Source organism: Rissa tridactyla, chromosome 8 (genome assembly GCF_028500815.1).
Source record: "Rissa tridactyla isolate bRisTri1 chromosome 8, bRisTri1.patW.cur.20221130, whole genome shotgun sequence".
NCBI lineage: Eukaryota > Metazoa > Chordata > Aves > Charadriiformes > Laridae > Rissa > Rissa tridactyla.
In genome coordinates this window covers 21,680,233-21,707,892 of record NC_071473.1, presented here as the reverse complement: position 1 = coordinate 21,707,892, position 27,660 = coordinate 21,680,233, and the positions used below count along the sequence as shown (strand labels likewise).

The 27,660-nt window shown below is 36.7% G+C and overlaps 2 protein-coding genes across 11 annotated transcripts in view; one reads left to right on the top strand and one right to left on the bottom strand.

The window, feature by feature from the left end:
- The window catches only part of RALGPS2 (Ral GEF with PH domain and SH3 binding motif 2), a 152,272-nt gene that overhangs the window by 34,213 nt on the left and 90,399 nt on the right, over positions 1 to 27,660 (bottom strand). For all 10 annotated transcript variants that reach the window (XM_054211237.1, XM_054211245.1, XM_054211238.1 and 7 more), the window contains 5 exons: positions 5,431 to 5,568; positions 4,433 to 4,523; positions 1,632 to 1,699; positions 823 to 958; positions 65 to 216 (listed from right to left, as the gene is read on the bottom strand). In XM_054211237.1, coding sequence (XP_054067212.1) covers positions 65 to 216; positions 823 to 958; positions 1,632 to 1,699; positions 4,433 to 4,523; positions 5,431 to 5,568 — 585 coding nt within the window. The remainder of the gene's footprint in view (positions 1 to 64; positions 217 to 822; positions 959 to 1,631; positions 1,700 to 4,432; positions 4,524 to 5,430; positions 5,569 to 27,660) is intronic.
- Positions 8,222 to 27,618, top strand: ANGPTL1 (angiopoietin like 1). The gene is made up of 5 exons (XM_054211246.1): positions 8,222 to 8,558; positions 15,146 to 16,004; positions 21,053 to 21,246; positions 23,282 to 23,552; positions 24,567 to 27,618. Exons 2-5 carry the CDS (start codon positions 15,179 to 15,181, stop codon positions 24,752 to 24,754), a joined length of 1,479 nt encoding a protein of 492 aa, XP_054067221.1. The 5' UTR covers positions 8,222 to 8,558; positions 15,146 to 15,178; the 3' UTR covers positions 24,755 to 27,618.

Genomic DNA, 27,660 nt, shown 5'->3' with positions numbered 1-27,660 from the left:
ACTAATCATGCTAAAATCTTTATTAAAAGACCGTGTACTGCACAGGTATGTTTACAGTTCCTACCTATAGAAATTCCACTAGAAAGGGTGGAGCTTTCTGCTTGCCCTCGGGATGGTACATGAGGCTCCATGACACTGTCATCTAGTAGGTGCCTTGGTCCTGCGTTGGGGAATGTTGCGCTTTTAAATTCAGCCGTATTCATTTTGTGTATGAAACTAGAAATGAACAGGATAAGACTGTTACAACATTTTCTCAATACATTTCAAAAGCTGTTGCTTTGACACCCTGAAGGATTGCATGTAGTGTGTTCCAAATACCAAACTAAATCATGGTCGTAAGTAACCGTATTATCTGTATTGCAAACTATATTATCTATAAGAATTGCTAGGCTTAAAACTGCACAGCACTCTTGGAGCAAAGAGAAAGTCAGGAGTACTTTAAAAATTACTTTCAATATCCTAAGATATTTTTGTCTTACTACAACACATCATTGAACTTTATAATTGCATTCTAGCTCATTAAAGGTAAACTTTAATGAGCATTGAGTTGCTCTAAAGGATAGTTCTGTCATTCAGAAAGAGCCTATTTTGATTAACTCATTGGCTATTCTTATCATCGTAACAGACACAGTCTCCCTATTTTGACCAATTCTCTTTGGTTGGGATACGACCATTATAGTTCTGAGCTTGGTCTCTTGCCACAAATTGGTCTCTGAGTGAAACACTGCGTACAAATCATGCTACTTTTCAAAAGCAAAGCTTTTGTATTGAAAGATGATACATCACAAAGCTAAGGATTCTCCGGTTAAATAAAATGCTGACTTGTATCCCAGACTGTGACATTTCCTGTGCCCATGCGGTATCAGGTTCCTAGGCGAAGGTGGTGTTGGTGGTAGCAAGGCTCCTTCAGCTGCAACATTTTTCCGTCCGCTTTGTGGAGACGCTCCGACTTCAGAGCCTGGGAAGAAAAAAAGACATTACTCCCGAGTAACGTTAGAATTACTGTCAGGGTTACTTCTCAGAAAATTGTGGAAGAGTTGCACAAAACTTCCTAAACTCAATTTGTAAGAGATAGCCTGTAATAAAACTCATTGATATACTCATATTGATAATTTAAAAAACTATGCTTTAGGGGTTTTGCACAGAATTAAAAATAAACACACTTATTTCAAACAGATCATCTAGTTACAAGTATTTTGTAAGTCCTAAAGGTTGCTGCATTACCTACATTGACATTAAACAGTCCCACTGATTCTATGTTTTGAAACTCCTGCCTTCAACCACTTTTGGCATTGATGAAAAATGATGTAAATTTTTGGAAGCATATTATACCATGAAAAGTTTATATGAAAGCCCTTCTGTCTAGACACAACAAAGAATGAATATTTAATAGCTCTTCACCCCAAATGACACTAACAAGTTAGTGCCACAATACATACAAGAACCTAAAAAACTGACTCGATTCCTTGAAAGAATTTCTTTACAGATCATCTTTAGACTTTTTATTACAAATATACAGTGTTTATACTTCACACTTCTTTATTAGCCTCAGGCAAATATTTTTCATGTTCACAACTCAAAAATAATGCATTTGACAACCTCAAGTCTTCTCACATTTATTAAGCATTTACCTACTAAATCTTCTCTGGAAGCAGCAGAGTGGGGGGTGCTGGTCCCTGGTTCTATCTTTAATGAAAGTCTGCATTAAAGAAGCATTAAAAATTACTTTATCAGGAAATAGAAGCGTATAAGTTTTTGAAGTTTTATTTTTTAAAATTCACAATAGAAAGCCACCTGTTATAACTGCAAGAAACACTATAAAGTTAATACAAAGTGTGCGTAGGTATCTTTAGCACACACTATTTCCAAACATTTTTTTTTTTTTTTTTTTTTTTTTTTTTTTTTTTTTTTTTTTTTTTTGGGGGGGGGTTGGGGGAGGGTGGTGGAGGAAAAAACCCTACTACTGAATAGGGCCCAGGATTCACAAAATTACATGCTAGGGCATAATGTAGTCAATGAGTCTATTGCTTTGGTTCATATAGACCAGGACAGGTTTGCAACACCATGCTGAAGGAGGACCGGACTCAGCAGCAAACCTTGGCTATGGCACAGTCCTGCAACCTCTTCTGCATCAGAGAGCCCGAGGCAGCTGGCACAGCCAGACGCAAGCAGCCAAACAGCCACCAGTCGCCATCTTCACCCTCTGCGAGCAAAAGCTCAAGGAGAGCTGTTAACAAGGTGTGGCAAAGTCACACTGTGGAAGGAACATGGGAAGAGGCCGTTGCTCAGCGTTGGCACCACCCTCCAGGGAAAAAACAGCCACGCGTAAGGCAGGACCTGCATGGTCCTGGGACTGCTAGCAGAAACATGAAACTCAGCACAGACACCACTACTCTAGCATAAAAACAGGGAAGAATAGAAAGTATACAACTGCTACCCTAACCTGGCTAAAATATTTATACTTGCTACTCTTCATATTTTAAAGTTTTCTACGAAGTGCACTAGTGTGCCAGGACAAGCCTTTTGTCTTTACTGGTCTAAAAGCCAAAATCTGTATTTTGCAGTTTGGAAAATACATTATCAATTTGACTGCATCTGTAATTCAATTTTTTTTTTTTTCCTATAACAGGCACTTTTTAACGCCATTTCCAACAGTACCACAAAGAGGTCAGACTCCAGGAGCAGAGAACTCCAGGAAGACCAAGCATTTATCATCCACACAGTTTGCAGAACTAGAAACTTTGAGATTCGCAGGTTTTGAAAAGCATCCACTAAATTTTGGGAAGAAAGTTTGAAGTGTGACAGCTCCTCTCCTTCCCATCCCCAGGCAGTCTGGCAATGACTCATTAAAATTTTAATATTTAATTTTTTAAAATAAAATAAAATCCTTTAGGAAGAAAATCGATGTATTCAAGTCACAACGGCCGTTCTTTTAACTTCAGCCTTTTTGCAGACACCTCAGGGAAAAGTAAAATAGTCACCAATAGTAAGCATAGTTCTTCAAAATACACTTCTCCCCAGTAAAAGATTCGGTTTGGAGACATACAAAACCTATAGGCGTAAAACCAGACTTCCTGAATAGCGGCCATGTTTCTGCATTACGTGTAATTGTCTCCATTCATTTCCCTGCTATCAAAACATGGGTTGTACAGGACAAAGAGACTGTAGCTCCTTCAGCAATAAAATTCCCACTAGTAACGAGTCGTGCCTGGGGAAGGTGGAGTAAGGCGGAGCATGGAACTCAGTAAAACAATATGCCTCTAAGAAGCAGACACCACAGTTAAATTTGGGTTTGGGTTGGTTTTTTTTTCCTCTAAATGTTTGATCACAGAGCTTTAGTCTCAGTGATAAGCAAGCAGTATTCAAAATCAGGCTACAGAACATTTCAGCACAAAGGCAAAGCCTGATGCTTGCATACGAAAATGCAGAGAACAAGTTACAAATCTTAGAAGGGAAGCCAGGTGTCTGAACAGTTAAGTGTTCTTTGACATAAACTAAGGGGTCCCCATTTGCTACCTTTTGGTAAATCCAAATTATGGCTATTAAATGGTAAGGCGTATCTGTTCCTCTAGTGTGCATACCCCTCCCACCATTCGAATACAGCTACACAAGCAATCAATTCAACACAACTGAGGTGCCAAACTTCCCAGGCAGGCAGGATGGGAATGGGTGGAGAACCCCCTCAAGCAGGTCAGCCAATGAACAAAAACCTTCTTCATATGCAACAGACTTGCTTTTGGTTTATTCCTATCCTGAGGGCTTGTTCCTGTCTCATGCCAGAGATTTCCATCCCCCAGTTTTGCTTGATGCCAAATCACTTAATACAGCAATAATCTTTTAATTAAGGAAATGGAAACCTCTGTTTCGGGTGGTATGCTGGGAGGAATGGGTGGGGACACGGACAATATTTTGCCTCTCAAAAATCAAGTGTTTACATTTTACTCACACTATAACCTAATCAAAGAAAAAAATATGAAATGAAAGTGAAAAATATATATGGAAGTTAAAGCCTTAAGTCACAGTCAGCAAGAACTGGGGACTGAACGCAGAGATGACTTTGTTCTGATGAAAAATAACATAAGCTGTCTCCAGTCATGGGATCCATCTTATTGACTGAACAGTGTTATATGTCAGCCAGAAGTATGGAGTCTTCATTAGTGAACACTCAAAGAGGTCTGCAGATCAAATCAAAAGACCAAACAGACCTGAAAGCTAGGGCTCGATGCAATCAGACACAGAAAAGGAAGGAATATGCCATCCAGCATGCTGAAAATTGTCTTGAGCACAAGACCCTGCTGTAACCTCATTACTTGCAACTGGTGCATCTGAGACGCATAATCCCCTGATACAACTGCAATCTTAAATGACAGGCTCTGTGTTATAAAAGCTACTACGTAATGAGTTACAGTCAGTTATAGCGTTTCATACTTACTTGTAATTGTCATCTTCTACAAACTTTTGTAGTTCTTCTATGTACTGAACCGAGTTTAGGTATTTTTGGACATGAGGCAACAGAGGAATATCTGGAGAACAGATGACATTCATTACCACTGTACCATTCATTGGTAAGCAAAATTATTTTCCAGAAACTATTTAAACAGAATCAGATCTCCTTCCTCTCTATGTGAGATGAAGGTACAAACTACAGTCCCTACTGATGCTGAAATTTTTGTCCTTCACAGCAATTCTCACATGTTGAGCTGACATTCCCCACATCCATAAAGCCAGGTTTGTATCCCCTAGAGCTGCTCTGCCTATCAGAGCACACGTAAGGGAAAAGCGAGAGCGCGCCCCTGGTCAAACTGAAGTCCCACACCTGGAAGGTTGTATCTGAGGACTCCTCACAACCCACATTCTCATTACATTGAGCCCTCAGTGAAGTGTGCTAGTTCACGTTCCACCATCACAAACACAGCCTTACAACTTTACTAGAACTTGAAGTGGATTGTGAGGGAGACAACCTTTGAAGAAAAAAATACATTATCTGACCTATGAATAGAACTATAAATGTCCAAAAGACAAGCTGAATATATTTTTTTATCTCCAGTAGAAGTACAACTCCAAAAGCAATCCTGCAATTTTTAGAATTCATAGTCACAAAACTATGAAACACAGGGATACAAGTTTACAACTTAGTAGTAAAACTACCGTTAAGTACAGTGTATTCCACATTTTTAATCAGAAAATACGTACTGCAAAAATGTATGTGATGTAAATGTGTGCGATGTAAGAAAAGGGTAATTTTATTATGTCTCCTCACGCTGATGCTCTCTCATAACCAATAATACCAGAATAAACAGACTTTTGAGCGGAGAGGGTGAAGGAGAGCATTAATGGCATTCAAATGGGTTACATCGCATTACAAAAGACAAATATTAAAACTTTTTAAATTGTTCTTCTTAATGCCACCGTATTTACACACTAGCTTACCATATTCACATGACTGCTGTAAATCTGAGATAATTCGAAGAATGTTGTTCATTAAATTTGTTCTTTGCTCGCTTTCCAGAATGCTCCCTGTTGATGGGTAGGCAGAGTCGATATATGTCAAGTCTGATAGATAAATACCTGAATAAGATTAGAATGAAAACTTTATTTAGTGTTCTCACATTTAGCAGAAAAAGAAAAAAAACAACTCACAAACAATATTTTGAAGAATTTTTGCTTTCACTGACTAACGTACATGCAGGTTGACAGCAGCATTGCCTTAGAATAGTATTTTGTATTTACCTGAGAAACCATTTTGACAAGACCTCCGAGAGCCTTCAGACCTCAGAGTAAAACAGTAAATAAGGCTTGGACTTACGGGAAGGTACATCACCATGCCGCCCTTGTCTGGGATTGAATTTGCATTCTCCTCCACCGCTTAATCCTTAGTTTTGTCAACCTTATCTCAGCTATATTTGTAGATGCTGAGGGTACGAGTACAGCTAGGTTTCTGTGTGCAGGTTTCCGTTCTTTGTACAATAAATCACAGTGGGAGGCAGAAAGGATCCTTTCCTCCTGCATCACACCAGGCATGTACAGGCTGACTTTGTGTTTAACAGTGTCATTATTTCTAAGTCTGATTTCTAAAGTTTTTACAAGGACATGCCCAACTACTCGTGAACCTAATCTTCTGCCATATCACCAATTAATTATTCCCTTGACAAATATGAAGCGTACTAAACACACAATGCTAAAACAACATGCTCAAGATGAGTAATGATTTTAGGAAGTCTACTACTTCATTCCTCCAATTCAGCATTAAAAAAATAACAGAAGGAAAAATCATATTATCTATAACTCTTCAAGCTGAATAGAAATTTAAACTCAACGTGCAGCAACATGGGAAAAGTTAACTAGGCAAAAAGTGCACTCGGACTGAAATGCAGTATGAATCCTGCAGTTAACATTAACTGCAACTCCAACAGCCTTCAAGTCTTCTACCTGCTTTCTTCCCCACCACCACTGTAACCTTACTATTCTTTCAATCCCTTAATCAGATAGAGTATAAGTCTCCTCTTTAGACACTAATGCTGTAGATAAACCACTTATTTTAATTCTAAATGCAATTCCATTTCTTGAACTTCACCCAAAGACTAATTATTTTTGTCTCAACTAAATGAAACGTATCCTGACCAACTCTGCCATTAAAAGGAATTGCTCTTCATCCCCTGCATCTTCCATGAGATATCCAAATAAAACAAAAACAAAACTTAAAGAATATTTTTAAGAAACTTATTTCAGTAACAGGGAATTTCTAAAATTATATTTTGCTTCACCTCTCAGCCTTGTATAACCAAAGTCATAACAAGAAGTTTGGCTTTACAGGTGGAAGACTATTAATACAACCTCACAAGAACAGCAGTTGTGTTTGTATAGCACCTAAGCAGTACAGTCCTCAAATGTGAGTTGGGAAACTCTGGGCATCACTCCAAAATCAACACACACACACGTGTGTGCGCACACACACAGAAACAAATTAAAATACTTGTGGTCCAAAGGTGACATATAAAAAAGTGAATTAAAAGGTATTACACATGACCTGATCTACTACTACATTTCTCAGTTTTCTATTCTGCTAGAATCAGTTTACTAAAAAATAGAAAGGATAATCAGAAACATCACATAGTCACATTTAATTGCTATGCTATCTAGACTGCATAAGCTGTCCTGAACCTAACATTGCTAAGCAGCGTCCAAATAGGCCTTAAAAATCCCAAACCTGCTCAGTCTTCCACAGAAAGAGGTATATCAGGCTTACTAATTAGAATTAAGGGAACTCACTATGAAAAGGCACCTGCAATATTATGCAGGACTTTATAAACCAATGTACTTGTAGGATTATCTTTCTGAATGATTCGCTCAATTAAGCGCCGATTTCTTTCTTTGAGCTAAATCAAGAGCTCTTCTGTAGAGAGCTGTTCTCTAAACTTATTCGATGCTTTTCTATGAAGCCTAAAATAATTTTGAAAGCACACTAGGGTAATTCTCTTTCAAGTGTAATTGGCATGTCCTTTGTGAAGAAACTGAACAAATCAATGAAAGCAAACTGAATGCACTTAAGTGCTGGCTACTGACAGAACTAAACCCAGTATTCTGCATTCCTCACAGGGCATAATCTCTGTGGCTTGTGCTACTTCTTGCACCAGTCAGATGTTATCAAATATTCTAGTACCTACCCAAAACCATCACACACGCAGTTTTAACATTTTCCACATGTATCGGAGACTTCATGTGTTTAACAACTGGAACTGTTTCTTATTAACTGAATGTCAAGAATTGAATGCGACACTCTGTTGAACATTCTTCTAGACTATAAATGGTTCATTTTTCCTGTTGTATCCAGCCAGGCTGCCCCTTTTATTCCCAGCAACACAAATCGAGTTTTATCAGCCTGAAAGAATCTTTCTTCGAAATGAAGCCCAGTACTGTAATAACTTGAAAGGCATCTTTAGGCAGCGTAGTAAAAATGTTTGATTTGTAATTGCCTGCTGAACTCTTGCACAGTCTGTTGCCATATGGTACCCTCCCTTCTACTGGCAAACAATCTTTCCTTGTTCCTAACTTCTCAGCCTCCCTACCCCCTCCTTTTCTGGAGGGTACGGATAGGAAATCCGAAGGAGGAGTTTCTTCTGCTCTCAGTGTGTTTGCGGTGACATCATAGGTGGGCTGAACGTCTAAGGCGAGTGTGTGTTTGTTTAAAAAAAAACTGTCCAAAAGTGATGTATATGGAATCTGGGTCAGCTGTAGCTGGTTAGTGCACTTCTGCATATGAGAGTAAAACACTGCAGTTTCAAAAAAGCATTTCTTTCTCTTTTCTGGAATAACACATACTGGAACTTTATGTTTTTAATTATTTTTTTTTTTAAATGATTAGTTAGCTTGGTTATCATATGGAGAAACCCAGTTCTTCAATACAGTTTGGATCTAACAGAGAAAGACAAAAGCAGTTTTCAGCTCCAACTGCAGATTAACAATCCACAGCACCGGGTAATATAGGAAGAAAAAGCAACTTGGCCTCTGGATTTTCCATCTACCACAGAAGCAAAACAGCTGGAAGATTTTTTTTCTTGGTAAGTTTTAAAGTTATTCTTACTTGCAAGTTTAATTTTGAGCTATTTGTGAACTCTACATACATCTCCCTCAACATACATTTGTGAGGAAACAAATCTCTCTCAGACTGAGAAAAGTCTGACAACTAAAATATAAAACTCACTTTTGTGGCATTTGGTATACTTTGGAAACTTGGAAAGAATTAAAAAGGACTCTGCATAACAGCAGAGACTAACTCATTCCAGTTTTAAGGATGAATACGTTTCAGTTTAGCTGTAAATCTGCTGTAGATTTTGTTATTTACAGTTACAGAAAGTTAGTACTACCCGATTCTTTGCTAAGCATGTAATTTGGGTATTGTGAACATATTAATCTGAAATTCTGACCCTACCAGAAAGCAAAAGCCAAAAACGCTATCGATTTCAGGGAAGCTGGATTTCACCCAACACCAGAGCATAGACCTAGCATTACTAGAACTAGAAAATGGATACCTCAATAAAACCACTGTAAAAAGTCCTGAGTAAATCAACACACAGCTGTAAGTAGCAATCATTGTATATCGTTTCAACTATATTTTTATTTATGGTACTTCTGAGCAGTAGAAGTAGTCTGAATCGTACAACCAACAAAGAAACCCAGGTCACATATTGATTCAGAATATAATCAAGTTTGTAGCACAAACAATTGTGAAGCTGAAAATCCAAAGACGTTGCTGCAACAGATACTAATCCCTTCCTTTAACAATTTGTGGAACGATAGAGAAGTCAATTGTACCTCAATTGAACAGCAGTTTGTTTCTAAATAAAGATTCATTTCATCAACATGAAATGCAAGACACAAGGCAACACTATATTAAGTTGAAAATAGAGGGTTTTGTTACAGCTATTCTTTGGGAGGAGGGAGGGGGAAGGATACAGTTGCAAGTCAATGATTAAAACAAAGTTGTTTACAAACAGAAGACAAAAGTGTGGATAAAAAGCAAAAGAGTCTGGAATACATAATTTGCTACTTTTTGCCTTTCTTCATGCTGACTTGGTAAATAATCCAGAACAATAGAAAAGAATATAAGTTATGTATTTGTATTAACAAACTCTCAGAAATGTCTGACACGCTAAGAAAGAATGAAGGGGGTGATGCTTAAGGAAGAGACAAAGCGTTACAGAAAGCAAACTTAATTAAGATGTAGTAGCTATGGGAGGGAAAAAGTCTGAAGCAGTCTTGACAAACAAGAAAGATGGATCCTTTCCAAGCTCTCCAGCCCTTTTTCTTACTATCCTTTTGTGCTTCTTTACATATTAAAGAGAACAATCTAAACAACAACAACAAAAAAACCCATTTGAAGCCTACATTGTGTGCTTTGGACACCAGTCTCCGTTCATTCATGATTAGCCAAGGTTTTGATTTATGCTGCTTAGAACAATTCCTAAATCTTTCACAAATGAAAACAGCTGAGTCAATAGTTTTAAAGCAATAAACTGGCTACATGCAAGGTTTTAACTCTCTCTCCTTTGCTGGCTTCCAACTTTAGAGTTCAAATTCTGAAATGCTTATTTTAAAACAAATAACGGAATACTAATATTATGCTGTTGCCCCAAGAATGATCTGAAGTATAACGGAAAAATATGCCACTTAAAGTTTCACAGGAGTTTACTTCGAAGAATGGAAATTCTGAACCTTTAAACTTTTGACTAGATGGCTTCATCAGGTCTTAATTATTGTTTTACTGGGCTTAGTTTGTTTTTTGTAACATGCCCTATTAGTCTAGTCCTTAAAATTTATACACCAATGAATGAAGCAAAGTTTCCTATAGAAAACATCACTAGATGCTTAATGTCTTCAGTATCTATTTTACAGAGAATTCTGGAGCCCCTAAATAACACATTTCCAAATGCAAGATATACCACTCCACTGTACCTTCCTGTTAAAATGGTGCAAACCCACACAATGGCTGCAAACAAATGTAAAGGAACCCCCCCATAAAAAATACTTCACCAAAAAATCTGAAAGTGTTACAGTATTTTGCTGTGTTTTCAGAATATCCAGTATGACAAGCTTTACAAATCTCTTCTGCAGATAAATTCTTAGAAGTGAAACATTTTCAATGACTACTTTGAAAACCCCTGACGATTTTTAGATTGCCTTTCCTAAAAGGAATCAGATTCCTTTTAACCTCAGAGAAGCAAACTTCTCTGACTCAATACATCGTGTATCTGACTAACAAAACACAAGAATGTATTATTGCTGGATCCTGGTCAATACAATTGAAAGTAATCCTGTTATTTCAGCAGAGGCAGAGTGACTTGCCGGAAAAGCATTTGTTTATACAGGGAAAAGTAACTTACTGAAGTACACAGATATATCAAAAATCCATGTGAACATTTCTCCAATAATAAGAGTGCTTGCCCCACATCAGCATTACTTCTAATATTATGGACCCAGTTTTAAGCTAAAAATTTATTTAAGCTAAAATTTATTAATTTTAGCTGCTTAGACAAAGCTTACCAGAAAATGAAGTACATGTAATATCAATAACAGAGCTTTCAGATTAACTGGTATCATGTTCAGAGGATCTTTATTCTCAGTATTATCATTTACTTTCTAAAAAAACCCCTGTGTTCCTCTTCCTGTTTAACATGTTTATAAATGGAGGTTTATAAGAGAGAACACTTGGTATTTTTTGTTTGACCATATTCTTTTAATAAATACTCTGAAAAAAAGATACATACTGATATCATGCTTCCTACACAAAGGGAATCCTATATTCACGTTTACCTGCAATGCTTCCCTTACATTCATTGGTAACAACCTACACTGCCCAGGATGAAGGAGTCTTCGTCAGCTCAGAGAGAACAGATTCTAATTTGTGTTGTGGGTCTCCAAATTCTACATCCTGCTGAACATGAGAGTCACAGCGGCACAACACAGAACAAGTAGTTTGTTGTGTAGAAAGTTAAAAAATGCCAGATATATACTAGCTTCCACACTTCCTCATTCCTGCAACTCTAATATTTGTAAGCAATACAATATTTTTGGGGGTAACACAGCCCATGTTATAGTAGTTTCCCAGTGAAAGTTGAAAATAATAGTTACTGGTTTATTTTGCTCCTTTAAATTGGAAATTTTTTCCTTTAAACACTTTTAAAATAATAAATCAAAGACTATTTTTGGAAACAAGGTTTTTTTTTTTTTTTTTGCATGGGGATGATGGTATTGAAGCCCTATCCACAGCTCTGAGTGTTTCTGACAAGATGATGAAGTTTGTGTTGCTATGAATAGTAGCAAATTGCACATTTTCTCCTGCAGAAGCAATAAAACATTAGCATACCAGAACATACGTAATGGAACTTCGACAGAAATCTGAGACCCAAAACTGGGTGACACAGGAAAATGACAGAAGTGACAGTCTATTCTAATTTAAAAAACATGACCGTTCATAAAGAGTTAAATAACATATTTTAAAGCAATAGTATCTGTATTCACAATCTCTCTCACTTATTTTCCAAGATCTGCAGGCAGGTATTTCAGCAGCCCCACTCACTACAAGCAACCCTAGACTTCCAGGAAGGGTCCGAGACTGTGGTTCTGTCTAAACTGATCCCTGATCCTCAATCACTTTGTCTCCTAACAGTTATGACAGTACCTAAACATCTAAACCTGGGAATCTGTGACATAACGCGTCTGATTAAAAAAACTCCAAACTACTTCCCAACTCTAATATTTGTCATTTTTAAGTCTTACATATTAGGTTATCATTCTGTGATATTTTGGATAAACAGTTGATATTTTTTTAAGCTGCTTGCCCAGAACATCAGGAAATTTCTGAAGCAGTATTTTCATTTCCTTCTAAGCTGATTAAAACTCCAGGTAAATATCCTACGCAGAACCTATTCTTGTATAACAAGTTAGGCATTAAGCTGCTCAAACTTGCCAAGCAACATCGTAAGATGTTTCACTTTTTCAAAATCAGAATTTCCATGGAAACATATATATTCCTTACCAGGTAGATTCTCAGAGGGAACTCATCCCTGCTTATCTGAGCGTCTCAGTTTAATAGAAGACATTTGAATTATTTCAAAGTTCTAGGGCGTAATCTTATGCAGCTGTTGCATTTGGTTATGCTGTATTAGACCATTTAATTCATTTTATGGTCTGACACTACATACAGAGACACAACTTCTAACTGTAACATGAAAGTGTAAAAGTTCAAAATGAACACACATTAAAAGAAATGCAGAAAAGTGGGCTGCATTGCAAAATGTTCGTTTTGAAAGATTAATTTAAGTTTTAATGTATTTCAGAGGAAAAGTGTGCTGCTGTGGGGAAAACCCCCAGCCATTCATTATTTAAGTAACTGTATAGGGTCGTTAAAAACTACCAAGAACTAAAGTGTTATTCACCTTTTTAGACTATGAAGTAGCTATTATATACTGTGAAAACAGTAAAATACTGGACTTGTACTATGCCTTCATCTTTAACCGTATGCCATGAACTCACTTTCCCTGCATCTGCAAACACCGAACATAAAAGTATGGAAAAATAATTTAGGTGATGTGAAGAGGTTTCAAACTTCAGACAATTAGTTCAGCTTATCCTTGTCAAGTTCAAAACCACACACAGACCTGTTTCACATGTGTTTACCATAATTCACGTGAAAATTTAACCTAATGAACTTCCAACTCTGAGCATTGTTCAAGTGATTAATATTTTAAATGTCTGAAATCACCAAATAAATATACACAATTAGCTCTGGATAAGAGTGATACTTTTTCCTACTTTAAAAAAAAAAAGAAACCCAAACAAACACAGAAGTTACACTTTCAGCAGAGAAGTATTAACAAAACTTTCAACCAAGTTCTGTTTCTGAGAAAAATACTTACTAGTAGACAACAAAATACTTACTACTACATAGTAATAGTAAAATCTACAGAAATAAGTTTCTAAATATAAACTTTCTCAAACTTTTATGTATTCCCTCCATTTATGTAGAGTAAGAAATGATTTGCAGTATGTTAAAAGCAAGTGTTTTCTTCCCCTCCCAGAAGCAGGGCTCGCAATACAACTGTCATCCAAACAAAAAGTTATTTTTTAAGCAACAGCGGAACATTTGATCAAGATTCCTAGACATAATTCCTGACTACATGTACGGTGTGGTTTGAAGTTTGTAACCACTAGCCTTGGTGAAGCCAAAAAATAAAGACCTCATACGTTTACTCTGAGGTTGAGCAGACATTTGTAGCAATAATATTAAAGCCAGTAACAGAACAGGGAGAAGTGACCTGACACAAAAGTCACCTTATCACTTGTAAATGTGAACATAAAGGGAGCAGCACTGGTTTGCTTCTCCTTCAGGGTGACTGTTTCAGGATTGCCAAGTGCACTTAAACTTAAACTTGGCAGGAACAGCATGAAAATTATTAACTTTCTGCAGTTTTACTTTATTTCTCTTCATAACTATACAAAGGCCACTGTAGAAGGCCTTGTACAACCGCTAATAGTAGTCTGGAAAGGAAAGCCAGATCAACAGCTGCGATAAGGGAGAGTGATCTGCTTAACAAAGCAAGTAAGACATGGAAAATGAGGTTTTTTTCCCCTGTTTTAAGTACTGCCTTTGTTTATCATCTCAAATATTTTAAAAAAATAAAGTTAAAAAACCAGATTGTTTTTCTCCAAAAACATTCTTGCATCTTACCACTGCATTTTAATTCTCTACACAAAGTTAAAAGAAATACATTTTCTTTAATAGGTGAACGAAATACTTCGGTATGGTACTTATATTGATGACACTAAAGTATTGGGTGTGTTTTTTGGATAAAAATGTTCTCAAAGGTACAAAACCAGTGTGACAATTTTAAACATTCATCTCAAAAGGCAACTAAGTAGGGACACATATACAGAGCAAACAGCGTTACAGGCTTTCCTTACAAATTTAAGGTTACTTGGATATGTAATTTTTAATGGTTAAGATGAATGTGTTACATTAATCTTCTGCCTAACACTAATGTCCAAAAATAGTATGCAATTTGTCTGTATTTTCCAAGTCTACTATATCTGTGTATATATAAATTTGAAAGATGTGTGCATATATGAATAGGTACATATATACTATTTAATAAATTATTCATCTATATATACATACATAAATATAAAAAAGGACGAGAAAGGCTTATGTAATCAAAACTGCCAAATTTATGTAAATATTTTTGAAGATACTATCAAGTCCCTCCATCTCCCTACTTCTCTTCCTTTAAGATATTCTGCATGCTGTATGTTCTATAACCTTGTGCGTTTAATTGTAGCAAGTACAGGTCTAAGCAGTCAAATTTATAACAAAAGCATGATAAATACTTAAGAACATTGTTTCTGAAAGTTTATCCAGTGCAACAACTTTTCTACTAAATCCAATACCTAAATTTTAAGTTTTGCAGCTCAAAATAGAAAGTTATTCTTTGAAGCTAATTTAGCAGAACCGAACTTCAAGTAACAGATTCCAAAGACTTGTCCACATACACAGAATCATGGTAAACCCATCATTTTAGGTAGTTAAAGCAGTATGGCAGTCTTAGTTATGGCTCTAATTTAATTATTTTATCTTTTATCTGTTCAATAGTCTCTTCTGACAGTCATCATAACTTGCTCCAAAATGAAGATATTTAAATGGACTTTGGGTGTACTGTTGTTCCTCCTGTTGTCTATCGGGCGCTGCACAGAACAATCTACGCCTGATAAAACATCCCAACGGAGGCACCCTCGTTCAGCAGACGGTGGAGAGGAAGGGAAGAAATGTGGTTACACATTCTTGGTCCCAGAACAAAAAATCACAGGGCCAATTTGTGTGAATACTAATGGGCCGGGCACTGGTAACAGAAAAGACGAAGTCACAAGAATGGACATAGAGAACTTGAAGGATGTTCTGTCCAAGCAAAAGCGGGAAATTGACATTTTGCAATTAGTAGTGGATGTGGATGGAAACATTGTGAATGAAGTAAAATTACTGAGGAAAGAAAGTCGTAACATGAACTCTCGGGTCACCCAACTCTATATGCAACTCTTGCATGAGATAATTCGAAAGCGTGATAACTCCCTTGAGCTTTCCCAACTGGAAAACAAAGTCCTTAATGTTACAACAGAAATGTTGAAGATGGCAACAAAATACAAGGAGCTTGAAGTAAAATATGCAGCACTAACTGATCTTGTAAATAATCAGTCTGTGACTATCTCACTGCTGGAAGAGCAGTGCTTGAGAATCTTCTCACGACAGGACACCCATGGGTCTCCACCTCTTGTTCAAGTCGTGCCACAGCACATTCCTAACAGCCAGCCATACACCCCTGTTCTTCTGGGAGGTAACGAGATCCAGCGAGATCCAGGTTACCCTAGAGACAGAGATGTAAGGCCACCACCTGATCCAGCTACTTCTCCTACAAAGAGTCCTTTCAGAGTACCACCACTGGCTTTAATTAACGAGGGTGAGTTACCTATCAGTATTTAACCTGAGCTTTCTCTATTTCAGAGGGAAACTGTTGTGCCTATAGAAACAGAATGAAGAATTTAAAGCGTCCGGTGCAGCTAAGCCTTTGCTCCCAATTCTGATTTTCTCCCCTGCCCCCTGCCCACTCGCCCCCACCCCCCGGAATGCTTTAGTTTGCCAAATACTCCAATTCCTAACTTATAGCTGTGTAAGATTGTTGAAATTTGTTGAAATAGTAGATGCTCAGAAGTTCAATCTGAAGAGTTTATGCCTTTGAGTCACAAAATATTGGGGTTTCTGTCTCCAGCTGGGTTTGAGTTATGGGAATGAAAATTTAGCATTAGCATAAACTTTTTAGTGTTTAGCCCTGTTTCTTTGAAGATGCCTATTAGCCACATGTTACAGTAACCTGCAATGGTGAATAAGAGAGGCTAATTAATCTTAAATAAATGAAGTAATTGTAAGTAATTGTCCTTTTTACTTTCACATATACATTTGCCAGAAGTTAATCCTTCTATTCTGAGCTGCTTTACAATGAACATCTAAATCCACCAACACAGTCGTGCAATAGATCTCGAAGTGGTTGGTTGAAATATTCAAGACAGTAAGATAAGTTTGAAGTGATAATTGAATCAAGGCTGGATCCAATTAGATGCACTCAGCTTTGAAAATTTAAAATAAGTAACTACATTCCAAGGAATGTGATGTCAGTAGGGGACAGCAAGTTAAATTAATACCATAAATATTATGAAAATACATTCAGAAGACTGTATCACATCTTCATGTGTTACATTCTTCAGGTCATTAGATAAATTCATTCATCACTAGAAACAAAACTAATGATAAGAAAATTAACTACCTCTGAGCTGCCCTGAATTCTGTCATGATTCTCACTTTATTAAAATTTTGACAGAATTGTGAGGAAAAAAAATAAATATTTAAGGATTCAGAAACCCAAGTTCTTCTCAGACATCCATTCAACCGCTTTCTCTTGGCTTCTGTTAGCTTTCACAGCAAAAGGGTCAGGTTGGGTTAGGTTTTTTTGTTTGGGTTGTTGTTGAGTCGTTTTTTGAGTTTGGTGTTTTTTTTTTTTTTTTGCTTTCAAATTGCCTTTAGTCACAGTTGGAAGTTCAACTTGGTTCTTAAGATGAAGACAAATATTTGTTTGCGACTGTTCTACAGCATTACAAAAAACTAGCTACTGTTTTAAAGAACAGCTATTTTTATTCAGGGTCTGCAGAAAATTCAGGCACAAGCCCAAGTAGAATGCCAAGCTGTCTTGAGAATTTAAATCGCACATCATGACACAAAGGAAACAGCTAATATAAAAGCATTACATTAATGTCTGGTCAGACAGCAAAAGTATAATTCTAAAAAATGGTGACTTCCTGTTTCCCAGAAAACCCATGCTTCAAGGTTTTGTTGTAAATGCATCTTTTTCTCTCTCAATATACGCCTGCGGTACATAGAAAATGAAGCAACAGCACTAAACATTTTCCTCTAAATTACCTACCATGGTTTTCACTAATCCCTTTGCCCCTAATAGTTCAGAGTTTTAATCCATTTTTGCAAGAGAACACAAAGAAATTCTAGGAAATTTATTGTAACATTAGTCAGCTTCCTTTATTTAATACTAGATTAATGAGTTTGAAGTTTGTTTCTTGCAGTACCTTGGGAAAATGAGGGTTGATAATTGCTACAACTGGTAGAGCGCCAATCCTCAAAACTAAAACTTCTAAATTGCAACACAATGCCCAGTTCTTATCTCTGTTTTTTTTAAATTAAGGTAAGCATATTTAATGGTTCACAGAAACAAAACTATGTCATAGAAAATGATCTTTCCAGTTAAAAGATGATGACAATTTATAATGTATAAAGATTTCAAAAAAGACCAATGAAAACCAAACAGTCCCACTTGAAAACAGGGCTGTGAAAGACTTGGTTGGTTACGACAGAATAAACAACCAGACAGACAAGTCGGAGCTTTCTCCTACCGTACCCAGAGGAGTTGTACCTAACAAATACTTGCATGCAGCAGAAGTTTACAAAAGGGTCAACGTGCATCTTAATATTGTGAGTGGAGAGTAAAATTCACAATATATAATTTTTTTAACAATTATGTTAATCCTTGGAATAATAATCAGCGTCTCCATATTTTACTGCCACTATATTGCAAAAAGTAGCTTCAACAGAGTACTTGAAAATTACGCACACACCCCCCAACTCTGCTGCTAATAGCTCTCAGTTAATGTAACTTCTTTTTTTGTAATATATGCCCAATTTTATTTTGGAATTTTCCTCTACTACTGCCCAAAAAACACCTATGTGAAGCTTACACAAGCACAGCTTCTATATCATCCACTCAAGATAACATCTGGCATCTTAAAATAGGATTCAGCCATTACTTTATTAAGCTTCCAACTTCAAATATTTCATCATTTTCCTTCTCTACTACATCTAATTTCCAATAGAATATGATCCGTACTAAATCATACACCTAACCCGCAATTTTAGAAGTGAAATATTAAACAGATCATCTTCTCAGAGTATTTCTAACTTGTAACTAACTGTCTCACCAACCTAGTGTACGCAGACTGTTACAAAAGACTAGATATGCATGAGATATTTATTCCTTACATGGATATCCAGTTTAAACAGAGTAATTGTGCTTTTTTCATTAGCCAGAGCCGCCACTCACACCAGCACTGTGGAGAATCTTACATGATTTCACAAATCTCAGCATTTCCACTGAACAAGAAATGGATCAGTTCCTATACTGTGAACTATAACATACATATAACATATGTACATATAACACAGTACATATAACAAAGAATTTACTTCTCAAAAGAGATCCAAGGCTATATACCAAGAGTTATGGCATTTATTGCATTTCCTTACAGTATGATCAGCAGTCTGTTACCTCTACTACAACATTAACTTAGGATAAGCACATAGACAAATCTGAGCATCCAAAAGCAGACAAGTTGCATCCTGTGACATTAATGCCAGTACATTTTCCAAAGTGATCAAAGTGTGCTATATAAACAGACTAGGACAATTCTGCCTGCCTTAAAAGCTACTTAAGATCACTCCAAACATCTGCTTCGGTCTCTCACGAAAAAATGAGTCCTCAATTCCTCCTCCAGTAGAAGTCACATGAAATAATACACAGCAGATCTAATTGAGCTATACTTAAAATTCAATTAATGTTATAAAAAATACTACTTGTCTGTTTACACTTTTTCTAATGCAATGATTGCTTTACAATACTACTTTTAGAACAACCTCCCTGTTCAGTTATATAGTGCCCAAATTTACTTTAGACAGTTCAAGGAAAGGAAATGAGACCCAACATAGTCCAGGAAATTATCTGAACAAAAACTTTGCAGTGTGTGTGTGCAAAAAACTATGTGGAAATTTTAATTGTGAGCAGGAGAAAAAGCACTCATATACCAAAGCTACATTATTTCTTTCCTAAGCTACTACTGCATGCACTGCAAGAACGACAAAAACCATTGTAAGTACTGCTGCATACTGTACTGTTGGTATTTGACAATGATGGCTCAATGTCTGCAGCACTCGTGGTAGCACTGTCACAGCCCAAAGCTCCAAGTAATCACCTTCAGTAGATATACAAGCTTTTTGCACTCTAATTCATATGAAATGCTTTATGGATTTCTTGCAAATTACACACTTATCCAACTGGAAACTACTACCTTACAATCTTAAAAAAGCACGACTTTTGATTTGCTTGTGTCATGCAACCTTAATCTGCAACGAAGGTCGCTTTCACTTGACCTCTACTTGGGATTAAAGAATAACCTCAATGGTTGTTTTCTATGCTTCTTTGCACATTAGCTTGTTCCGTGACTCATAAGTTTTCTCCAAACTTCCAAGTATATTTGAGAAAATGAGCCTTCTAAAATGAGACAAAAGCTGGAGGTAACTGATTTTCAGATTTACTGAGTATTATTTTTCAAACACGTTTACAGCATTCCACCACTAAATAGCCATCAGAATATATCCTGCTTTTCATTCGTGAATAACCAGTCTCTCCAAGTCAAAGGAAGCAGACACATGAACATAAATCCTTTTCTAAAAAGTAGAACATAAAGCTATTACCAAAAATCGAAGTGCAAACTAGGTAAAGTTTTCAGAGATATGTAAGCTGCATGCATCTTACAGAATAACCAGATACTCTTCTGTAAACATTACTTGTAAAACTACTATCCACATGGTCTATAATAGAGCGTTCCAGCAGCACTGTCAACAGCATTTTTGCAGAATCACAGCCTAAAAACAAGTACATGAGCCTTTTTAACTGCTCAGAAGTACTTCTCCGTTGCTTGCTTGTTTTCTTCATCAGTATCATGTATCAGACCAGGATGACACATGGATCTTAAAAAGATTCCTATCCACAGTTAACAGGCTGATCCTAGAACTGGGTAAGTACATTAAGGCAAAAATGTTACACAGTGTAAGAAAAAAAAAATCTACCACTAAATTCCATATCTGCAGACTTTGGCAGTAAATATTTCTTACAGCAACTCTCAAACTAGTTATGTATTCAGGTTTTGGGGGGGGTGGGTGGGTTGTTTGGGTGTCTTGGGTTTGTTTTGTTTTAAACTTCCAGCAGTTTCAAATGGGTGCACTAGGACACAATGAAGTAAATTGACATCTACCTTTTGTAAAAGTGGTAGAGGAGAAAACAGTTAATGAAAATCATAACGCACTTCTTGAATATCAAAAGTCAGAGTATAAACCTTTAACACAGTAGACAAAGTTAAAAACTGGGTGTTGGTAAGCAAAGTCTATTAGCTGTTTAGCAAAATGAAGATTTTGTGTAAAAAAAATAGAAATAGTATACTGACATGTTTATGTATACCACAGTTCATTTAAGACAGTAACTTTTTACACTGTTTTCCATGGTAGTTTTACCTTAATTGAATTAGTGACTTTCCATTACCATTATATAAAATATACTTGAACAATGTGCACCGCATAGCCAAGTTTGAATGCTTACAGTATTTCTTTTCAAAAAAGGTCCATTCAAAGACTGCCAACAAGCCAAGGAAGCTGGGCATTCCAACAGCGGCATTTATATGATCAAACCTGAAAACAGCAATGAGCCAATGCAACTCTGGTGTGAGAACAGCCTGGACCCCGGAGGATGGGCAGTTATTCAGAAGAGGACAGATGGATCTGTCAACTTTTTCAGGAACTGGGACAGTTACAAGGTAAATTCTGGAATGCAGAAAACCAGCTGCTTCATTTCAGCGTGGCAGTGACATTATCTATCGCAATCAAGATGGCACAAACATTTCCAATGCGACTCTTCATTGCAAATGGTTGTACTGAATGATAAACACCGAGGAGTCAGAAATAGCTGCTTAAGTTAGACACTGAAGTTAATTTTACGAACAAAGATAATTGAAAAGAGTGGTCACACCTCAGAGGCAAACGTATTTCAGTGGGAATGTCCTATTTCACTCAATACGTTACTTAACTTTGTATGAACTAACTTATTGTCGAAATAGCCTGCATTTGTAATGCACAACACAGCAACTGGGGAGACACATGCTTTTCTAGACAGTGACTGGGAAGTCATTTATTACAAAGACCTAACTAAACACATGATTTTTATTAACACACTAAGAACTACAGTAAGTACTTGAAAAGCTTAATTGTCTCCCTTATGAATAAGCAATCTCAGCCAGTGGAATTTTTCATTTAGGCAGATTAATACATTTGCAGAATCAGTGCCTCAACTTAAAAACATTCCTAATAATGAATTAAAGGAAACAACTTCTACATTTAAAATTAGGTTAGAAATCTGAAGATGTAGGGCTTGTGAAGGGAAATGCATTTTTCTATGTTATCGCGATATTACCTACTGGTAGGCATAACGCCTATGACGACAAATGCACGCTGCTTTCGAGTAATTACATGCTGGAAAGGAAATCTGAAAATCATTTTATTTTTAAAATAATAATAATAATATGCTGGATATATATATGTATTATATGCTGGATATAATGTATGTGTCTGTTGGTTTTTTTAATCCTGTAAGGCAGTTATAGAGTGCCTTATACAATAACCATAAACATTTTTGAACATAATGCAAAGAAAATGTAGAACAGTGTATAACTGGTGTCTAATAACGGGTCAAGCTCACTGAAATTTGCCCCCAGGAGATTTGTCATTAAATTGGTAGATGGTAGTCCTATTACCTAACTTCAAGTACTCGAAGGTACACCTCTGTGACTGGCTTTGAACCAAAGCCCGCACCGCTGACAACAGAGATGTCTCCCACGTCCACATTTCTTCTTCTTCTTTCCCGATCTCTGTGTGGCTGCACAGCTACAATGTTGACGCAAGGGAAGTACTGCAAACGTGGCCATGAGCCAGGAGAAGAGCACCGCTACCATTTTTGGCAGCAGCATGATACTAGGTCAACTTAAGCCACTCGTGAAATTGCAGCTTGAGTTAGGAGCCCAGACCGCTTCTCTACTGGAGAGAGACTTCCCCAGAAAGTGATTCAAAGCAGGAAATCAACCACAGGTTGATCATCAGTAGCCTGAGAAGGAGAGCAGGAAGACCCCAGAAACTAAGAAGCATAACAGATAGCCACAGAGGGTGACATACCATCCTTAGCAGCAACACCAAACATTAACACTGGCTTACTAAGGGACAGGAGACAACAGATATGAAATATCACTTCACAGCTACTGGTAGTCTGTGATTTGAAAGGGAAAACGTCTTTATATTTCATTTCTAATAAATCTACTAAGAGCACAGATGAATTATGTGGTTAAATTAACAGTAAAAACACACCACTAGTTGCATTAAAAAGGCAACAAAAAGTTATTTATAACCTTGAACACAGACTGCTGATCCATAAATACCTTTTCCAGCCTGGAAACATACCCCCTTAATTTTCATTACTCATACATTCTTACAGATTCCCTTAGCTTCATCAAGAAATACATCAGTTTCCCTATTCTCTCTCCCTTTATCTTAAAAAGAAGAGGACATCACAGAAAACAGATAGTTTTGCCACCTTTACTGTTTCTTGTAGTACCTCTTGAGTCTAGAAGACCAACTGAGTAAGTGACCAAGGGCGGCAAAATAAAGCATTTAAATGATTAGTCGTTCAGAAGCTCAAAGGCTTTCAATATCAAGTTCCACTGGTTTGTAACACTCTTGCTGATGAGCATTTTGATAAACAAGAAAAACAAAGCTAACATTATCTTCTGATCTTCTTTTGCACAGAAAGGATTTGGTAACATTGATGGAGAGTACTGGCTGGGACTAGAAAATATTTACTTGCTTACTAATCAGGATAATTACAGACTATTGATTGAGTTAGAGGACTGGAGCAATAAGAAAGTCTATGCAGAATACAGCAGTTTCCGTCTGGAGCCCGAAAGCGAATTCTACAGGCTACGCTTAGGAACATACCAAGGAAACGCAGGCGATTCCATGATATGGCATAACGGAAAGCAATTCACAACACTGGACAGAGACAGGGATATGTATTCAGGTAAGGAAACTAGTATGTATGTGAAAAGTGAATACAGTAGATTCCGTTAGTGACACCACCTTTAAAAAATGAATATGCTACAAAAAAAGTATGTAAATTCTGACAAAACAACTCCATTGAAAGCTGCTTCAAATAGGTAACAATAAAAATCATGTTGACAGGGCCCCCTTCAAGCCCCTGCACCATTCAGAAATTCAAATTCTATTACCCTAATTGCAGGCACACTTGAGCAAGCTTTATATTTAGCTCCAATGACATCTTTACCACTTGCACGTGACGCTCTGCAGTCAGAATACCTGTCCAGGTAATCTCTCAGTAGTGCTGTGGCCACATGGCAATAACCACCGTGAACTAAAGCTTCTGAACAGCACAAAAGGAACCACAATTGTGTACAGGCTTAGTGACATACCATTACTTGAGAAATGGGCAGTCATTCTTTTTCGTTCTCCTTAAAGGATGCTTTTTTGTTCATTTCCATGCTCTTCCTCCAGCTTTCCCCTTAAAGCCTTAGCAGTAAAAGAAAGGTTGGGGAGTGTAATATTCCAACTGCTTTTCCTCACCTGTCAATAACCATAAAGCTGGACAAATCTTGCAAACTCTTAAACAAGCCAGTAACAGTAAGTACACAAGTTACAAGCAACTCTTTGTGGAACTGTGGCCTTGCCTGCTGCTCGGGACTGTATCAACTCACATTGCTTCCACTCAAGTATTTCTAAACAGCACATAATCCGAGTTCCTTGAATGTTAGCTCACAGACTGGTAGTCTGAGAAGAACTGATCTCCTTAGTTTTCAGCTATCACATGAAGTACCGCATCACTATTCCCCCCTCGAGGCAATGGTTGCTGTTACAACAGAATTTATAATTTAGGTAGAAGCAGCAGTTGATATGACCACAACCAGCTATGAAGTATTTCAAAGTTCCCTCTAAGAATAAGCCGGAATATGAAAGCTTTTGATAAGCTCCATTTCTCCTCTTCAATGTTGAAGTTCACCCATTTCTTTCTGTTCCACAGGAAACTGTGCTCATTTTCACAAAGGTGGCTGGTGGTACAACGCATGTGCCCACTCCAACCTCAACGGGGTGTGGTACAGAGGAGGCCACTACAGGAGCAAGTATCAGGACGGAATATTTTGGGCTGAGTACCGGGGAGGTTCCTACTCCTTGAAAGCAGTTCAAATGATGATCAGACCTATAGACTGAGGAGGAAAATCCCACAGTGCTCAAGTGATCACGTATAAACTCAGTGCTTGAGTTCCAGAAAAATAAAATATTACTTTTTAATCATTATTTTGCACAATCTAAAAGCAGGTCTACAGTTTTCCTGTCTTTTTTCTTTCCCCCCCCCCCCCGTTGTGTTCCCTTCTCTCTTTTTTTTTTTTTTTTTTTAGAAACCTTTTCTACTGTGACAGTGTTTTTTTTAAACACACATTCACAAAAGCAGATGTTTGTGCTTGCAAAGCATATTTATCTTTGTTCAAGTTCAACATACTTTATGTAAACAGTCATTAAAGCTGGTAAAAAATTCCAGATATATGACAAGATATAAGCTTTTTCACTTAAAAAGCTTATGCTTTTTCAGGTTAGCTCAACCCTTAAATGTAAATATGTGAAGTGACATTGTCTTGCTTTAATGTGAAAATGGATTAGTTATTTAACAATTTATTTAAAGATGTTGGTATTACTTTCAATGAAAATCTGAATTCACATTACTGTTTAAGATTTACTTCAAGAAGCTACACAAAAAACTGAAGACATTCTAGCTTTGCCTGAAAAGAGAGATTATTTTGCAACAAATAATTATTTCAAAATAATAAGAAGTGATGAATTAAACATAAAATATAGAATTTCTTAGTGGTGTAGAGAATTCCTTAAAATCCGCATATCATACCTTCTGTAGAACACTTAGGCAAAATGTTCCTAACATAAGAAAAATAATTGTATGAAATTATTGATAAACATAAGACAACTCAAATTTCTCAGTATTTTTTTTTATACTTTCAGCCCCTGTATTCAAACATCCTAACTACGCAAAAATATTTCTTGATACTTCGAACTTAAATGGAAGAATGAAAAGCTCCAATATTAAAATCATGACTTGATACTTGGAGACCCCTCCGCTGCTCCAATTTGGAGTTATGAGGCCTAAACGAGTCTTCACACATACAAATTTGGAGAAGGACCGAGTCTCTGAATATTAGAAGTTTTCCTCCAACTCAGCTTTCCGCTGACATAGTAAAACAGAGATTAGAAATCAGCTCTGAGTGTATTCTTCCTGCCATCCCAAACTTGGACTGCTCTTATGACATACACATTTCACTTCCCCTACACATATACAACTTTTATGCCATTTATATTAAGTTTTTACTTTCTGGACATCAGGTTTCCACTGGAATTATTATGTAATTTAAGAAATTAAGTAGAAAGTACTTTCCCAACCTTTAACAAAAGCCATACAACATACTGCATCAAAACAAGATACTTCCAAAATCAGAACAAAACAAAATGTTCACTTTAGGTACCAGAGTCTCTGAAACTAAAGCTTTCTTACTAGTACATAAAATTAGTTAATAATTTCACTTAGCCACAGAGCTTACCTAATTTAATATTACACAAAAACAAAAATCCACTGTTCTGAACTGTAACAAATGTGTTTGGCACCTCATATGTGCCTTCAGGATTTTAAGGAACTTTTCCCCTATTTAATAAGAAACACTAATAGCTAAAAGAATAATCTAATATTATTGTTATGTTAAATTAGTCTATATCAATTGCTATGGAAAACCTCATTTGTAATTCAGAGGACAGAAAATAGCACTTTGCTTTCAAACCACATCCTCTGGAGGAGATAAAGCTTCATTGATAATGTATGACTGCAAGGGCTGTAGTTAAGTCTTTGGTCAGAGATCAAAGCCAACAAGTTTCAACAATATTTAATTGGGGTTGGTGGGGGTGAGCGGGGAAGTGGGGAATCAGTCCCAGGATATTCCGTTCCCAGATTCGAAGAATTTGAACTGACAGAAATGTTTAAGATTGCAATTCTGAAATTCTTCTTTATACACTTGGAGTATTTGTTTGTTACAAATATCGTACACATCTCATTGAGTGTTCTATAAAATACTTCTGATTGCAAATGTTTAAAATTCAGACTATCTATGATCTATCTTTTTTTGTATGGTAGCTGGATAGAAGAGCAGTTCGGGTAAATTTAAAAGCTGAAAATGCCCTCCAAAACTATCCTTTAATGAACACTTCTGACAGCTTTAGTTCATTCAACCGACAGATTTTGTCTCCTTGGAACAGATCTTATTTTACCACAAGAATCTCTTGCCTGCTACAAAAAACAGTGTTTGTTTACTCAGTGCAGTCAGCAAAAGCTTTACTTTGTGGAAACACCTAAGTAAAATTACTTGCACTCAGCTTTTATGTTAAACCTTACATATTAGACATCTAAGAAGTGAGTCTTCCCCAACTTAAAGCTGCAGGATGGCATTAACTAAACACTATTACAAAATATATCAAGAAAGTCGGATTGTACAAATGCTGTCTGCTGAAAGGAAAGACTTAAGTTTTAGGCTGTTGATTTAAGATCATGAGGAGGGAAAGCATATAGTGTCTTTTTCATGTTGGTTCACACTCTGTACAATAATTTACTACTTTCAAATGCTTGTAACTCTATCAGTTCTTAGCTTTTGGGTTGAATTTTCTAAGTAGGGTAGACAACTTAAAAAGTTCAATGTTTTCTCTCACACTTTAAGAAAAGTTTTTCAAAAGAGGCTGTAGCATCCCTCAAGCTTATTGCACTGGACATTCAGAAGCAGTTTGTCTGTGAAGGATATAGCTTTCACCATTCCTGTACTATCAGTCCAAATTTAGCCAAGCAGACCTTGAAAAAGTTTAACCTGTACGAAAACCGAAAACACGGTTTTCACATATATTTCCAAAGTCTATGGCAAGCATTATCAGTGAAGCAGCTGAATATTCATCAGGTGAATACTTCAATAACCTCTTTTCATCTTTTTTGTTTCTGGATATAATTCCTGAAAGACAGCTATAAGAAAGTATTTCACAAGGTAGTACTGCTTAGTTAAATAAAAATTTAACTTTTC

Excerpts from the sequence above, each read along its gene's own strand:
- ANGPTL1 (XM_054211246.1), top strand. The coding sequence starts at position 15,179 with ATGAAGATATTTAAATGGACTTTGGGTGTACTGTTGTTCCTCCTGTTG. Across the intron at positions 16,005-21,052 it reads ACTGGCTTTAATTAACGAGG|GTCCATTCAAAGACTGCCAA; the intron begins GTGAGTTACCTA and ends TTTTCAAAAAAG. Across the intron at positions 21,247-23,281 it reads GGAACTGGGACAGTTACAAG|AAAGGATTTGGTAACATTGA; the intron begins GTAAATTCTGGA and ends TCTTTTGCACAG.